Source organism: Chrysemys picta, unplaced genomic scaffold (assembly GCF_011386835.1).
Source record: "Chrysemys picta bellii isolate R12L10 unplaced genomic scaffold, ASM1138683v2 scaf797, whole genome shotgun sequence".
NCBI classification, from domain to species: domain Eukaryota; kingdom Metazoa; phylum Chordata; order Testudines; family Emydidae; genus Chrysemys; species Chrysemys picta.
Genome location: NW_027053504.1, coordinates 13,374 through 29,000, shown reverse-complemented (window position 1 = coordinate 29,000; position 15,627 = coordinate 13,374). Strand labels below are relative to the sequence as shown.

The 15,627-nt window shown below is 54.5% G+C and overlaps 1 protein-coding gene across 1 annotated transcript; it reads right to left on the bottom strand.

Annotated features, from left to right (window-relative positions):
- Window positions 1–5,731: 5,731 nt before the first annotated feature.
- On the bottom strand, window positions 5,732–13,878 carry LOC135979383 (fibrinogen-like protein 1-like protein). Its single transcript, XM_065579767.1, has 3 exons — window positions 13,611–13,878; window positions 11,066–11,184; window positions 5,732–9,687 (listed from the first exon to the last, which is right to left on the bottom strand). The coding sequence occupies exon 3, from the start codon at window positions 9,587–9,589 to the stop codon at window positions 9,008–9,010; it is 582 nt and encodes a 193-aa protein (XP_065435839.1). The 5' UTR covers window positions 9,590–9,687; window positions 11,066–11,184; window positions 13,611–13,878; the 3' UTR covers window positions 5,732–9,007.
- Between the last annotated feature and the right edge of the window lie 1,749 nt (window positions 13,879–15,627).

The window sequence follows — 15,627 nt, the reverse complement described above, 5'->3', positions numbered from 1 at the left end:
GCGGATTGTTATCCCTACTTGAAAGAGGGAGAAGCTAAGGCTGAGAAAGGAGAATTGACTTGTCTTAGGTCACACAGCCAGTCCGTGGCAGAGTTGGGAATAGGACCCAAGAGCCCTGATTTTCAAACTAACCATCGGATCTTGAATTTCAGACATTGAATGACCTGAATAAAGTGCTCTCAAGTGAGTTCCAGACCAGCAAGAGTTCATAGTAATTATTCAGCAAGTATTTTAGGAGAACTGGAATGGTAGAGAAAATAATGAACTGCAGAGAAGCAGCAAAATTTGTCGAACATATGACTGGTTATGACTATTTACTTGGTCTTAAAAGAAAACAACAGGGACCTGAGTCTCCTCCCTGTCAATAACCCCCTGCTCAGCCAATCAGGGTAGAGACCGAGGGGCGGGAGGATGAGGGTTCTCACCAGAGAGCCCAAAGGATGGCCCAGGTCACCGCTGGGGATCACAGTCTGAGCACTATTTCAGCCCCACATTTTTCGGTGGACCTCCCACAATGGGAGTTGTAGAGCACCCCCCACGACACACACACCCATCCTGGTGGTGGGAGGGGAACAGGGAAAGGACAAAAGAAGTAAGAGATGAAGAGAAAGGAGGGAGGGATGGAGGAAAAGGTAAAAGAAAAAGGACAAACCTTAATGTCCCCAGAGATTCTAAGGGACAAAATCCCAGGTGGGGAATAAAATTTGGCCACCTTAAGCTAGTGTTTTCCATGCCTAAAATTCAGCTGGCGCCAGATGCAGCAGAGTGAACAGGTTCCAAACCTCTCAGAGGCTCTTACCTTCTAAACAGGGACGTCAGTTTTCTAGTGAAATCAGGAAAAAGAAAGGAGAAAACTCAAAAGAGGTTCCTCCTGGTGGTCACATACATGAACCCAAATACTCTCTCAGACCTCAAAGAGAGACCTCGAGAAGGAGACTTGCTGAAGCAAAGCCACAGGGGTCTCTGAGGTTTCCCTGGCCCTGCGCCCCTGTCCTGCCTGGCTGATGTCAGCATCCCTCTGTGAGGTCACCACCTCCCCAGCACCTTTGGCCAATAGGCTGAGGTCCTGTAAAAGACCTCTGTGATGTCACTGCCACACCCACCCCTCCCCTGCAGTGCTACTGTCCTGCCACAGGCCAGACACTTTGGAGGTTTGAGCTACTCCCTGTGGATCACCCCACTCAATGAGTGTTCATTCTAGGAAGCAAGCCGGCTAGACAGTAAAACATCACAAGCTGCTCCCAATGCTACACTCGGTAGAAATGAGTAGACTTTATGGGCAGCAGAGACCGTTAGAGCATCTAATCTGACCCCCTGCATATCACAGGCCTCCTGTCTACCACAATAGCTACTTTTGGGGCAAACACATTCCGGAAAGGCATCTAGTCTTTATTAATGACATCAAGAGATGGAGAATCCACCACTTTCCTTGGTAGCTTCTTCCTGTGGTCAATCATCCTCGCTGTTGAATATTTGTGCCTTATTTGTCATAGGAATTTGTCTCTTTTCCCCTTCCAGCCATTGGGTCTTGTTCTGTCTTTCTCTGCTCGATTAAAGAGCCCTTTAATACCCAATATTTTCTCTCCATTAAGGCATTTCAACACTTCAGTGAAGTCACCTTTCAATCTTCTTTTGATAAGCTAAACAGGTTGAGCTCTTTCAATAGTTCACTAGAAGGCATTTTTCTCCAGCCCTCAGAACATTTGGTGGCTCTTTGCTGCCCCAGCTCCAATTTCTAGGACCATCTTTTTCAAAGGAGGACACCAAGACTGGAGGCAGTATTCCAATAGCAGTCTCACTGCTGCTGTGTCACCTCCCTATCCTACTCACGGCTCTGCTCCTTCGTCTAATGATGGCTTTAGCCCTGTTCACCACAGCATCACACTGGGAGCTCATGTTGAGTGGCTTCTCCACTCTGGCCCCTAAATCCTTTTCAGAGTCACTGCTTTCCTGGATACACGTCCCCATTCTGGAGGTGTGGCCGGCATGCCTTGTGGCTACATATAGGACCTTGCATTGGGCTCTGCTCAAACTTGTTTTCTTTGAATGGGTCCAGCTGGCCGAATGAGCCAGATCGCTGTGTATCACTGCCCTCTCGCCATCAGGATTTACCACTCTGCCTGTATTTTGTCACCCCCCAATCTTATCCGCAGTGATTGTATGTTTTCTCCCAACAATTATTTTAAAAAATTAGTCCTTGAGAGCTTCTTCAGACACTTAGTACCCAGGACCTGCTCCCCACAGCACAGTGAGAAATGCTGTCCAGCCCTGCTGGTACATATGGGATAAGCACAGAACAAACGTACCTTTAGGAGCTGTGTTGTCCATAGGCTCTGAACAACATGTGGGGGTCAGCAGATTACAAACGCACGACAGACCTGTAGTGTAGACAGGTCCCAACTGTGTCTCGGTTTCCCACCCTGTAAAATGGGGAGAACAAACAAAACCTTGATTAGCTCCATTTGATAGCTGGGGAAACCGAGGCACCCAGCGGTGCAGAGACTCGCTCATGGTCCCAAAGCCAGGAATAGAAAACAGCAGATCTGATAGCCAGGCCTGGGACCTAACCCTGATTTTCCTGGCCTTGCTGCTCTAAGTTTAGTCACAGCCTCCATGTCTTTTCCCCCGTGTCCCTTAACCCCACGTCACTGCAGAAGAGAGATTTTCTGGTAGCCAGCTGGCTCTCCTGCATGTGGATGTCGTTCCAAAAGACGTGCTCTGGCTCAGTCCCATGCTATGGTTGGCTGAAGGAACCACTTGGTCACATTCTAGGCCCTGAGTTATACAGGAGGGGCGACTAGATGCACAGAATGGTCCTTTCTGACCTGAACCTCTATCAATCGCTACATTTTCTGCTGCTAGGAAGAGAACTCTGGAACTATTTTCTCTCATTCACTTTCAGTCGGAATAATTTCAATCCAGGCCAAAGGATTTCCTCTTCCATTGTGTCTTCAGCACCTTTGGGAGCAACCAGTTACTGTTACCCACAGGTTTCCAGTTTCAACCTGTCCCAGGGTGAGATGGCCAGGAAAGGGGTTGGAGCTGAACTGCACCTGGCCCAGGTGATGCAGCTCCCAAGGGCGAAGGGAATAAGTGTGGGGGTCACGTGACAAGACGCAGCCTGTGACTAGGACCCAGGCCTGCTGAGAGATAGAAGGGCAGCCTGTGCTCAGCCAGGAGAGAGACCCCAAGGGAAGCAGGCATGGGAGGGGCTTGGAGCGTCCTTTAAAGGTCAGGGACAAGCTGGGAAGGGGCCAGGCTGAGCACTAAGGACAAGGCCCTAGGAGGGAAAGACAAGGCAGTTTAGGAGATGGGGCAGATAGTCCAGTTGGTTTCGGCTCCCAGGACCAGACACCCAGAGGTGAAGGTGGTTGTCGGGGCTTCTGTCCTTCTTCCCCAGTGTAGATTTGATAGTGGAGAAGACTGATGCCGTAAGGGGGAAGTGAGTTACCCCAAGGTCACCCAGTGAGTTTATATCACGAATGCATAGTCGGAAGGATCCAATAGAAACATGGATTTTCCAGTCTCTTCTTTCTAGGAGTCCCCAGGGCTAAGGTAAACCCCCTGCGGCCCCTCCCCATTCTGCTCACCTCCAAGATGTGCTGGAGTTTGTCTGTGCTGGGGGGTGCTGTCAGCAGGATCGAGAGCTCGTCATCCATGTTCTCTGGGCAGGCCTTGCTCAGAGCCTGCCAGCGGAGGGACACCAGGGGTCAGGAGCCTGCATTAGCACCGGTGTGCCATTGACCAGGAGCCGGCTGAGGTAAGCGCCGCCTGGCCGGAGCTCGCACCCAGAAACCCTACCCCAGCCCTGAGCCCCCTCCCGCACCCAAACTCCCTCCCAGAGTCCGCACCCCAACCCTCTGCCCCAGCCCGGATCCCCCTCTGGCACCCTAAACCCCTAATCTCCAGCCCAATCCCAGAGCCCGCATCCCCACTGGAGCCCTCACCCCTCCCTGCACTCCAACCCCCAGCTCCAGCCCAGTGAAAGTGAGTGAGGGTGTGAGCGCGAGCGACTGAGGGAGGTGGGCTGGGCTGGAGTGAGTGGGGGTGAGGCCTTGGGGAAGGGCATGAAAGGGGTTGGGTCAAGGGCGTTTGGTTTTGTGCAAGTAGAAAGTTGACAACTCTACTTAAGGACCTTTGAAAAGCAGCCTCCTTCGCACCGCTCCTGATACCAGGGGCCAAGGCGCCCCCGACATGAGAACCACAATAGGCCAGAGCAAAACGCTGCGTTAGAAATCGGAGCTCAGGCTGCCAAGCGAACGATAGCTGACAGACAGGAGATGCGGGTATTAAGGTTGTGCCTTCAGCCAGCAACTGGTGTTCATCCGTTTGCACCACACACACACCTGTAGCCAGGGCCACTATTTCCTTGTCTGTCTGCCTGTTTAGCGTCTCTCGGTCCTTACTGTGCCCATCACCGTGGTGTCTGAGTGGCAAACCAAGGGTTTGACGTGTGCATATGAAACTGCCTGACTGGAAGGACGTGGTTTGGTGTGGATCAGTGACTGCTGGGGCGATTGGTGGCAGAAGGCTCTGAGGGCCTGGCTCATTCCGACCTGGCTCATTCCAATGGCTTCTAAAGCTGAGAGCAGCCCAGTCTCCTGCCTGGGTCCGACGCAAACCAGGAAGTACAGGACCACGGTTAACAAGAGCAGCTCAAAAGATCATTTTCGCTGAGCCCAGCCCTGCACAGATTTCCAGCTTAGGTTTGCATTTTCAGCAAAAGTTCTTCTTGATTATTTTCTCCCAACCCCCTTCTGCCTCCATAATAGCCAGCCACCCCGTCAGTCGCATCCTGGGGCGCTCCAGGGACAGCGTGTGTGCGTGTATGTGTACGTCTGTATACATCTGTATGTGTACATGTGCGTATGTATGTGTGTACGTGTATGTGCACATGAGAGTGTGCACATGTGAGTGTGCGTGTGTATGTGTGTACATGTACCCCAGTCAGATCTATACATCTGGATTTCCTTTGAAAGAATTTTCAAATTGAGCTGATCAAGTGCAATGGCAAAGCACCCAATTCCTCTGCCCCCCAACTGCCTTCGCTGCTTTAACGTACAACCTGCTCCGCTGGCACCTCTGACTCCTGAAAGCCCTAACGCTCCAGGGGAGCAAGCCGTGCCCTGCCCTGCCCTGGCTGCCCCGGGTGTTACCTCGGAGGGAATCGTTCCAGATTCCAATGGGTGGCAGGTCCAGGGAAGAGCCTTATCTGGGGGAGGCTGTACCAGACCCGCCCGACCCAGGCAGGCTCCCAGGTACTCTCTGCTCGGGGCTGATAAGGCTCCTTAGCAGTTTCTCTTCAAACAAATTCCAGTTCAAGACACCTGAGAGCTCCACAGCAGGGCAGCATCCCCAGAGCGCAGCAGGTTGGGGGTTAGGGGGAGCAGTCGGTAGCAGCACCTGCCCCTCCTACGGCAGGAGCGAGAAGTGCCAGCCACGTGCTGCCTCCATCCCCAGAGGCCAGGTGAGAGTGAATTCCCACATCCCCGCACGATTGGTTCCGTCACTCTTCTACACTTACATGGATTTCCAGTGTCAATGTTTCTAACATCAGCTTTGCCAACTCTCCTTACACCTTTGTCTGCTAGAGCAAAAACCTGAAATGCAGCTACCTCCTCCTGCTGGGTGACTATAGACCTTAATGACAGAGCTCGGAACTGCTTAGTCAAGCTGACTAGCTGCAGCCCCTCGGGTTGCCTGCTCGAAGGTGTGCTGGCTAGGCCACAAGTCATTTCTGTGCCTCTTCCCTGCTCCTTCTCAGCATTTGAACATCATTTTGACTAGTGTGAACAAGAGTCTATACTGGGGAGAGCCCAGGGTGAGAGAGTCACTAGACTCTTGTCAAGGCTGCTTCCCCACTCTGAACTTTAGGGTACAAATGTGGGGGCCTGCATGAAAACTGCTAAGCTTAACTACCAGCTTAGATCTGGTCCACTGCCACCATTCCCAAGTGGATTCCCTTCCCTGGGAAGCCTTGAGAAACTTTTCACCAATTCCCTGGTGAATACACATCCAACCCCCTTGGATCTAAAAACAAGGAGAAATTAACCATCCCCCTCCTTCCTCTCACCAACTCCTGGTGGATCAAGATCCAAACCCCTTGGATCCTAAAACAAGGAGAAATCAATCAGGTTCTTAAAAAGAAGGCTTTTAATTAAAGAAAAAAGGTAAAAAACATCTCTGTAAAATCAGGATGGAAAATAACTTTACAGGGTAATCAAACTTAAAGAGCAATAGGCCAGAGCAAAACGCTGTGTTAGAAATCGGATTCAAAGTACAGCAAACAGAGGTAAACACTCTAGTAAAAGGTACATTTACATGTTGAGAAAACAAAGTAAAAACTAACACACCTTGCCTGGCTGTTTACTTACAAGTTTGAAATCTGAGAGACTTGTTCAGAAAGATGTGGAGAACCTGGATTGATGTCTGGTCCCTCTCAGTCCCAAGAGCGAATGACTTCCCAAACAAAGAGCACAAACAAAAGCCTTCCCCCCACCAAGATTTGAAAGTATCTTGTCCCCTTATTGGTCCTTTGGGTCAGGTGTCAGCCAGGTTATCCGAGCTTCTTAACCCTTTACAGGTAAAAGGATTTTGGAGTCTCTGGCCAGGAGGGATTTTATAGTACTGTACACAGCAGAGCTGTTACCCTTCCCTTTATAGTTATGACAACTCTGGTTATACAGTGCTCTGTATACATCTGTGAAGCAGGAGTGCTGAAACCCCAGTCACAGCCGGGGTCCAGCCCCAGAGAGCGCCAGCCTGGCCCTGGGGGGTGGGGGTGGGAGGGCGACATGGAGAGCAGTTTGGTCCTATGGAGGGCACTGCTGCCAGGTGGCTCATGGGGAGGGGCGGGGGTGGGCTGTGGCGTATGAAGAGTTCAGGTTGTTTTGGAAGGGGAGGGGTAGCCATGTTCAGGGGGGAGTTGGGGTGTGGGTGGGACCCCAAGTTGGGGGGAATGGTGCAGGGGAACCCTGGGTTTGGCAGGGAGCCCCCAGTCAGCAAAACGGCTGAGCGAGCTGGCTGCCCGGGACAGGCTGAGGATGTCCCCGCTTGCAGCGTCATGCTCCAGCCCGGCGAGGGATGGCTGGCTGGGGAGGGCACCAAGCGCAGCCTGCAATGAGCAGACTGGGGGTGGGGGTGGCTCCCAGCACGGACAGCGGAGATGGGAGGCGGGAAGGGGAGAGGTCAGTGCCCTGGGCAGGGGGATCCCCCGCTCCCCCACTGCAAAACAGCTCACCTCACCACCCCCCTCACCACCCCACCTCACCACCAGCAACCGAGATGGAGGGGACAGCTCAGTGCACGGGGGGGTGAGGGGTCCCTGATACTCCCAACTGCAAAATAGCAACCCCCTCCCACACCTGTCTGCACCCCAGATGCTGAGGAGGGAGGAGGAAACCTTCCAGCTGCACCTCAGCGGCTCCCAGCTTCCCTCCCCCTGAAAACATCCCTCTTTCCAAACCTGCTCCCCAAACTCCCCCCTACGCACGCTCTCCATGCAGGCTCTGTCAGGAAGGCCAATTAGACAGGGCCTTGTGTCCTGGGGATGCACTGAAGGGCCATGGTCAGGAGGGGACTGGAAAGATGCAGTTTTGGGGGGGGGGGCAATGCCCCTTCACATTCCCCCCCATCTTCACCCTGCCAGTGGACCAGCCAGGACTACGTCATGGCCCATCTTTGGGCTACAGCCCACGATTTGGAAGCCCTGCCTGAGGGTGAACTTCATCAGGCCCAGCTGACTTGTTCTTTAGCCTGTTCTTTCCCTGTTCGGGGGGGGGGGGGGGGGGGGTGCTCCTGCCCTTGGCTGTTAGCATTTATGGTGTTCAGCATCTGCTCACAATGAACTTTGATTGAAGTGACTGAAGCCAAACAGGCAGGAAATGCTCAGAGATGCTCAGAGGACGTCAGCCTGACAGATAAATACACTGCTAGGAGCTGGATTATACCATGTGATGGGTGGAGTTAAAATCTCATTGACACAGCTGTGAGGATGCACTCTTCATTTAAGACAGCTGGAAGCAACAGGTAAGGGGGCCTCGTGTAGAACAAGCCATGATGGCGTGTGCCCAGAAACTAGCCCCAGGTGGGCAGAGGATGCCACCGAGTATTGTTCTGAGCTGGTGCGTGTGTGACAGAGACAAGCCGGGCAGTGCAGCCAGGACACAGAGGCAGAGCAGGAAAGCCGAGCAGAGCCTGTGAGCATGGTGTGATCTTGGGAGGAGCATAGAGAGCTTTTGGGCCAGGTGCTGGCTAAAGAGGCTTGGAGCTGAGAGCAGGGAGGCTAATCCCTGCTGTTGGTTCCTGCTGTTTTTGGAGAAGCAGGACTCTGTATGTTCCTTGTCAATAAACAAGACATCAAAAAATTACCAGACTCCATTGCCAATTTCTGCTCCCCACTGGAACATCCCCAGGGCCCCAAACTTTGACTAGCCCCTTGGGTTGAAGAGGGACACCAATATCTTTATTGTGTGGTTTCGTTGCACGTCTATCTAATCTCAGTGGTTCATCAGCAACTAATTACTGTTGCAATGTTTTCTCATGTAATAACCATATTTATTAAAAACACAGAGGCCAGGTTTTTGAACCTAAACTCACCACTGCTAATACATGCAGAATTCAGATGTAAAGTCCTGGCTTTGAGTCATCCCCCATTGAAACGCTCAATGACAGTTGCTAGAAATCCAGTGTCATGATTCATTGATCACTAATGCCAAGGGGCAGTGGCAGGGCTGGGAGAAGCAGAGGTTAATGTGGGTCTAAAGTCGTAGTGAGTGACATGGCTTCCAGCGAGGCAGAGTGGAAGCGGGGGTCCAGTTATACACACCAATCACGCTTTTCGTGTCATTCGAACGCACCGGCGGGGTCGGCTCTCAGCATTTATTCCAGGGGATTTACCATGCAGAAGCCAACAGGAAGGGAGTGGGCAGAGTAGAGGCATTGCAGGGACTGCACTGATTAGGTGGGGGCTGGCGCGCCGTGTCTGATCTAATATTGTCTCCCCTTCTCAGCGGCGCCGGCTCCCAAGGAGGATGGGCTCCTCCTGCCGGACCCAGCACACGTCTGTTGGCTTAACCAGGATGAGGGAAGACCTGCACTCCCCACTCTTACAGAACCCTGCCCAGTAGATGTAGCCTTTCCCATTGAGCAGGACGTTCTGACACTTGTCGTACCACCAGCCTCCATAGCTACTTGCGCAATTCCCACTGGCCTGGTCCTGATCCTTGTCAGTCGTGCTGAACTTCATGTTGTCGTGTATGCCCCCCAGGCCGGAGTGGTAGGTGGTGAGATAGTCTTCGCCGTCCCCAGAGTACCTGCCCAGCCTCAGCGGGTACCCGCTGGGCTCACCCTCGACACTGAAGATGTCGTACTCTGCGTAGCGGGTGTTGTTGGATTTGTCCTCCACGACAAAGCAGACCTTGTAGATGTTCTGCCGCGTGAGCAGGGACAGGTACTCGTTGCCCAGCCAGTAATCCTGCTGCACGTTCCCAAAGCCGTACTTGTAGGTGCTCCAGGACTCCTTCCAGGTGATCTCTGTGTTGTAAGAATTTCTCTGCACAACGGTCCAGCCTTTGCCTTCGGTGTCCATGTCACACCACACCACTCGAGGGGGAGAGCCTGCCGGCTGGATGACATGGACCCCACTGGGGCTGTCCCTGGGGATGTTGCTGCAGTCTTTAGGGAACCCTGAAATGCCACGAACATCAGGTTAAGGGGGCAGATGGGGAGGCGGGGAGAGAGAGCACTAGCTAGCTCAATCAAATCAGCCTGGGGTAACTGGAGGCTGGGTTTTTAGAGGCAGGTCCTGTGTATTTCACAATACTACAGCCACAGAATCCGCCCCGGCCATTCCTGGCCACAGAATCCGGCTCCAGATCTTACACTTTCATTTTACCAATAAAATAAAATAAGAATAGTTTCTTGCTCTGCTGGTTTTGAAGAAACCTTGAAGAGATGAATCAAGTGTAAACCAAGGCTCTGTATCCTTCGTGAGTCCGTACTGCTGAAGAAATCGTTTGGGGAGGATGGGGGAGACGCTGCCAGATCCATCTCAGCGAATGTTAATTATGAAACCCATCGGTGACAATTTAAATGGGAGTTTTCAAAGAGCCTAAGGGAGTTTGACACCCGACTGTGATTGGAATTCAGTGGGATTTAGGCACCCAACTCCCTGTGGCGCCTTTGAAAATTCCAGACATCCTATCGAAGGGCTTGTCTTTGGGGCGGAAATTGTTCCGAACTATCCTGGTAGAATGAGAGCACTGTGATTATACTGCCCCTCCCCTCCGCAGGGTCCTCCCTCGAGCCTGAGCCCCCCAGCTCCCCTACCCCCCTGACAATCCCCCTGTGTGCCCCTCCCCCATAGCTGAGCCGAGGGGGAGGAGCTGCTGAGCACTGCGGGGGCAGGGGCTCAGGGCCACCTCTGGAGCTGGCTCGGCCCCTGGCCGGCCTGGGCAAGCCCCTGAGCAGCTCCCAGAGCCGCTGGAGGTGTGGGGAGAAGGGAATGAAAACCCCTGACAAGGAGGAACTGGCTCTCCCTGCTGCCTGGACTCTGGGGGCAAGGCTTCTAGGCATTAGCGAGAGATCCCCAGCTGTTAGCCGGGGCTAGCCCTAGAATAGGAGTTGGTGAGATGGAAGGGTAGAACTCCCAGCCAATTTGGGGGGGGTGCCTGGTTCCCACACGCTGCCCTGCAGTTGGCACCAGCGCTCTTCAGTCACTGCCGGGGGCTTGGCAGCCATTACCGGAGAAAGGGATAACGAAGCTGTGGAAAGCAAACAGCCAGTCGAGCAGCACCTCCCCCATCCCGGCTGGCCCATTCCCAGGCGCTGGAGGCCTGCGAATGGGAGTAGTGGGCTCACTAGCGCAGGCCGGCCTTGCGATCCCTTCGGAGAACTCAGCGTTTCTTTGGGCCCAGCGCTGGCGGGGGGGCGGGAAGGTGCATTCAGTGGATAAGTGGATCTAGGGGTGACCCCAGCATGGGGGAGAGGAGCAGAATCAGGCCCACGATGCCCTGATCTCGGATATGGCAGATGATAGAAGCTCTCTGACGGGTTCTCTACTCACCCCTCTCTACTCACCCACCTTCTTGTGGGCCAGGGTCACGTTGCCCTGCACGGGGGCTACGCAAAGGAGCGCCATCATGGACAGCGCAGACAGAAGCAGGAGAGAGCTGGACTGGAACCCTGCAGGGGACAGAAACCGCTGGACATGAGACCAGGAGAGAGTTTCACAAGTGCCTAAATCCCACTAGAAGTCACTGGGATTTAGGCACTTAAGTGACTTAGCCACTCTTGAAAATGTTACCCTTAGACGCTAAGGCCAGAGTTTTCAGAGGGCTCAACTACTGGGCCAGATTTTCAGAAGAGCTCAGCTCCCAGGTAGGCACCGCAGGACATGGCTAGATGTTCAAAGGGGCTCAGCATGGCGGGGGTTGGCCCAAGTCTCTGGAGACGGGGTGAAGCCCACCATTCACCTCTCCCCCGGCCCGGCCACTGTCTCCGTCTCTGCAGCCGGCCCGATTAGCACACAGCTGGGACCCAGCTGCAGGGTAAAAACCATTCAAAGATTGCGGCTCCGATGGCCTGGCTCCCGGGTCCCGGGCGGGTCAGGGCCGGCTGGAGCGCTCCCTGTGGTGGGGAAGGAGCTGCCTCCTCTCTCCCCGCGCTGCACCGCTGCAAGGGGAGTGCTGCTCGGAGCAACCCCCTCTGTCCCAGCTCCCCCCGTCCACAGTCACTGCCACCAGCCGGAGGGCAGTGCCCGCTCACCCACACAGAGACAGCAGCTGGGCAGCCTCCGGCAGGGCTCTGCCCCCCTCAGATGAGCACCAGGTGAGAGGGGCCCAGGGCACAGAGCTGCTGTGTGCCCCACGCCAGGCATGCTGCCCCCTGCACTGCAGCCCAGCAGCCCAGAGGGGGACACGCTGCTGACACTGCAGCTGTTCTGTGGGCCCAGCTCAGGCCAGGCTTAAAGTGGGCAGAGTCGCCAGGGGCCACAGTCCTGGCCAAAAAGAGTTCAAAATGGAGCCAGGTCGCTGAGGGGTGCACTGTAAGCGCTGCCCTAGCAAGGGCATGGCCATTTATTTCAGCCGGGATTAACATAGACACCCCTCCCCCGCCCCACACATGCTTTTCCCAGGCCACCTTCAGCACTCAGCGCAGGGATTCACAATGACCTTGCCGGGATCAGCAGCCCAGAGCAATCCAGACTCTTGGACAGAAACCGGCTCATTCACCCCCCGCCCCCCCCAGGTATATCTATCCCGGCCCTGGTATTACATCTTGTGTAGCTACAGCCCACAGAACGCAGAGCACGGCATATGCAGCCCCCAGTGGTAAATAGGTTGTGTGTGTGTGTCAAACCAGAACCGGCTAAAGCCGCACTGGAGTCCGGCACCGTGCTTTCTGTCAACCATCATTGTATTCATGTGGTGTTGCAAAGTTAGAAAGTCCACAACTAACCCCACAAGTGACCGTGATACAAACGTGCAAATGAATTAGAGAGAGAGAGAGAGAACACCGTGTAAACGACACACCGAAACACACTGTCGCAATGGAAACACTTTGCCCAGACATGATCCCCAGACAGATTTCATTGGAAACATCTTCTTTTTGGAGCTACCTGGACCCCAAATTCTTCAGACAATGTCACAGCCCAAGTAACTGTGACACGCTGCCAGCAATCTCAGGTATCCTTGTGAGAGAGAGGAGAGAGGCATAACCCCATGGCAGGCAAAGGGTTAACGCTTTAAAGGAGAAGGATTTCAGTGAGTCTGACAAGCCAGAACTACAATGTTTGGAACTGAAGTGAAATAACAATCTGGAGTCACTCATCCTTGAAAACATGCCTCCCCTTCTCCTGACGCCCCAGAGGAGAGGGGACGCTGCCAGCTAGCAGCCGTTCACACACTGTAGTAGTCTAAGACACAGAGGGCCTGAGTTCGACCTGTGACCTTGGAAAACTCATTACACTGCACCATACCTCAGTTTCCCCATTTTTAAAACATGGCTTATGCTAGTTCCTTTGTGTTCTAAAGTACTTTGGCCCCAATGCCCAAAGGAACCTGGGGCAGGGAGGGAGGATTCCTGCCTAGGGTCCAGCAGAGCGCTGGGCAGGGGATCTCCACCAGGCTCCTGGTACCCCATGGCCCCGGGGGCACTCTTTACCCACCAGGAGGCACTGCCAGACTCCTAGCTAGCCAGGCTCATGCTGCAGCATGCACTTGCTGGGGGAAATGCTGCTCCGTTTCAAAGGAAAAGCAGCATGTACCTCACTGCGCCCCCATCCCTTGTGCCTTGGCCAGGCGGGGTCGGGAAAGCAGAGGATGCACCAGGGCTCCCCTCCCCCTTGTGCACCTGCCCGGGCTGAGGGGCGGCACTGAGAGGAGTGCAGGCTGCCCCTCTCTATGCGGTAGTTACTGCGTCTGTCTGGGCACGTTCCTTTCTGTGCCCGGGCACTCAGGGCACATGGTGTCCCACAGGGGCCACATAGCATGCCTGCCACTGCACCTCCCCCACGTGCCCACACCGCCTGGGGCTCTGGTGCCCACCACCAGGCTCTGGCCCTACATCTCCAGGCTGTGTGAAATACTGGGCATTTCAATAAAACTCACCCATCCCGACGCTGCAGCTGAGCGGGCGAGTTAGCACCCTGAAGCGTCCCACTTCTACATCAGAAACCAGAGCCGGGGCTCCATGCCTTTATGGGGAAAGCGCCACTCCACACCCAGCTTATCTTGCTTTCTCAACCGCTGGCCTCAAGCCTGGCCTGTGGGCAGGGAGGGAGCCCCCTCCGGAACGTCTGCCCAGCCTTTATTTACCGCAGATACCAGATTTCTTGGGCTCCCTCCCTCCTCCCCGAGAATGCCAACGTTTCTGAAGCCGGGCAGGTGTGAGCCAGGGATTTAATTTCTCAGTGGGACTCTGCGGCATTACCGTATCATCGGCCTTCCAGACGAAGGACGCACTAAATGGAGAGGATCAAGCCAGAGGAGATGGCAGGAACAGGGGTTGTGCAGAACGCGATGGGGGTGTAACACTTGTGCCAGGTGGTATTGGCAGTGACAAGGACGAGAATCAGGATCTCGGGGTTCCTCTTAGCATTGCAAAGCAGAACCAGCTGGAGCGCCCCTCCCAGAAATCTGGGAAACTGACCAGCACGCCCCTAACAGGCAGCTGTTCCCCCGTCGCGAGCGCTGAGTCTGAGTCTAACACACGAGAACTTTTATTTAGAGGAGAAAGAAACGCAGCATGAACTGGGGAAACCACCACAAGAGTGACTCAGCAGTATGTGAACTGTGAGTGAAACGCCTGCCCTACAATCCATTGGGCAGCAGCCTCTTGCCTCAGTTTCCCAGCTTGGGGTGAGAGAGTCCAATGGACGAATGTCCCTTTGGCACACCCCTCCCATTTTCCCTCTGCTGTCCCCTTACCCAGTTTACGGGCCCAGCTCAGCAGAGTTTGAGAGTTCAGGCGGGATTCGGGGGCGGGGGGTTCGCCTCCTGCCCCAGGGAGAGAAGGGGTGGGCCAGGGATGCCTCTGCCTCTGCTCTGCACCGCTGCTGCTCCATGCTGCCGTCTCTGCCTGGAGCTGCGATGCCATGCTGTGAGGGGCCTCCAGCCCGGAGTGAGTCCAGCTCTTAGTGACTTCCCTGGCTAGGGGGAACCTCCCTGCTGCTCCCCGCTGTACTGTCTTTCACCACAGCACCGGCTCTATGGTGCCCAGGCAAACCGGCTTCACAGTGTTTTCAGCTCTAGGGATCACTGAGAAGAAACCAGGACTTCCAGCTGAGTCCAGTCAGCTCTGTCTTTAAGCACTGGGCAGACCCAACGTTTTGTAGGCGCCTTTCACCAAACCCACACACCCGGTGGGAACCCCTCTCCCCACCCCTCTCGGACTTTCAGTTCCATTTGGTATCACTAACCCCTGCTTAGCACGTGGGGTTACAGAGACTGAACCCCGGCTCCCGCCATTGTCCCGACAGGTCAGGGCCGGGTGAGGAGATCCCTGAGTGGGATGGGCTGGAGCGAGACTGCGCTGCTGCTGCATCTGTCCCACAGGGAAGAGGATCAAACTGGATTCATTCAGCGACTGTCAAGGCAGCTGCTCTCTGTGTCCCAGCTCTCTGGCTGGGATACAGGGGGCAGGAACTGGTGCATTAGAGGGAACAGCTCCACGTCCGTATAGTTCTGGAAAAGAGCACCCAGGCGGTTCACCCGCATGCACGCTTCTCGACCCTGCAACCTGCCAGCACCTGGCACACGCCATCGAAATGTGCAACAAAGGACACGAGATGGGACCTGTTTATTTTGTTGCATGTGGCACCAGTTTGCTTAGTGTGATGTGCTCCAGTCTGCTCATTTGGGGACCAGGTTTTGGGATGAGGGGGAGTTTGTGCTGTCACACAAACAACGAATGAATCTCCCACATGCAATTCATGCTGCCTCCTCCCCCTGCCCGCACACCCCGAATGCCAGCTGCAGCCGGTCCCATAAGTCTGGCTGCCCCAACAAACTGGTAAAGCAGCTTCCAGTGGATTCTGGCTGATTCTGGCTACGCATCTGTGACGAACTGGGACTGTTCTTACTGTGGTCTTTGAATGCTGACAGGGGAGTGTGGCTGGGATAGTCT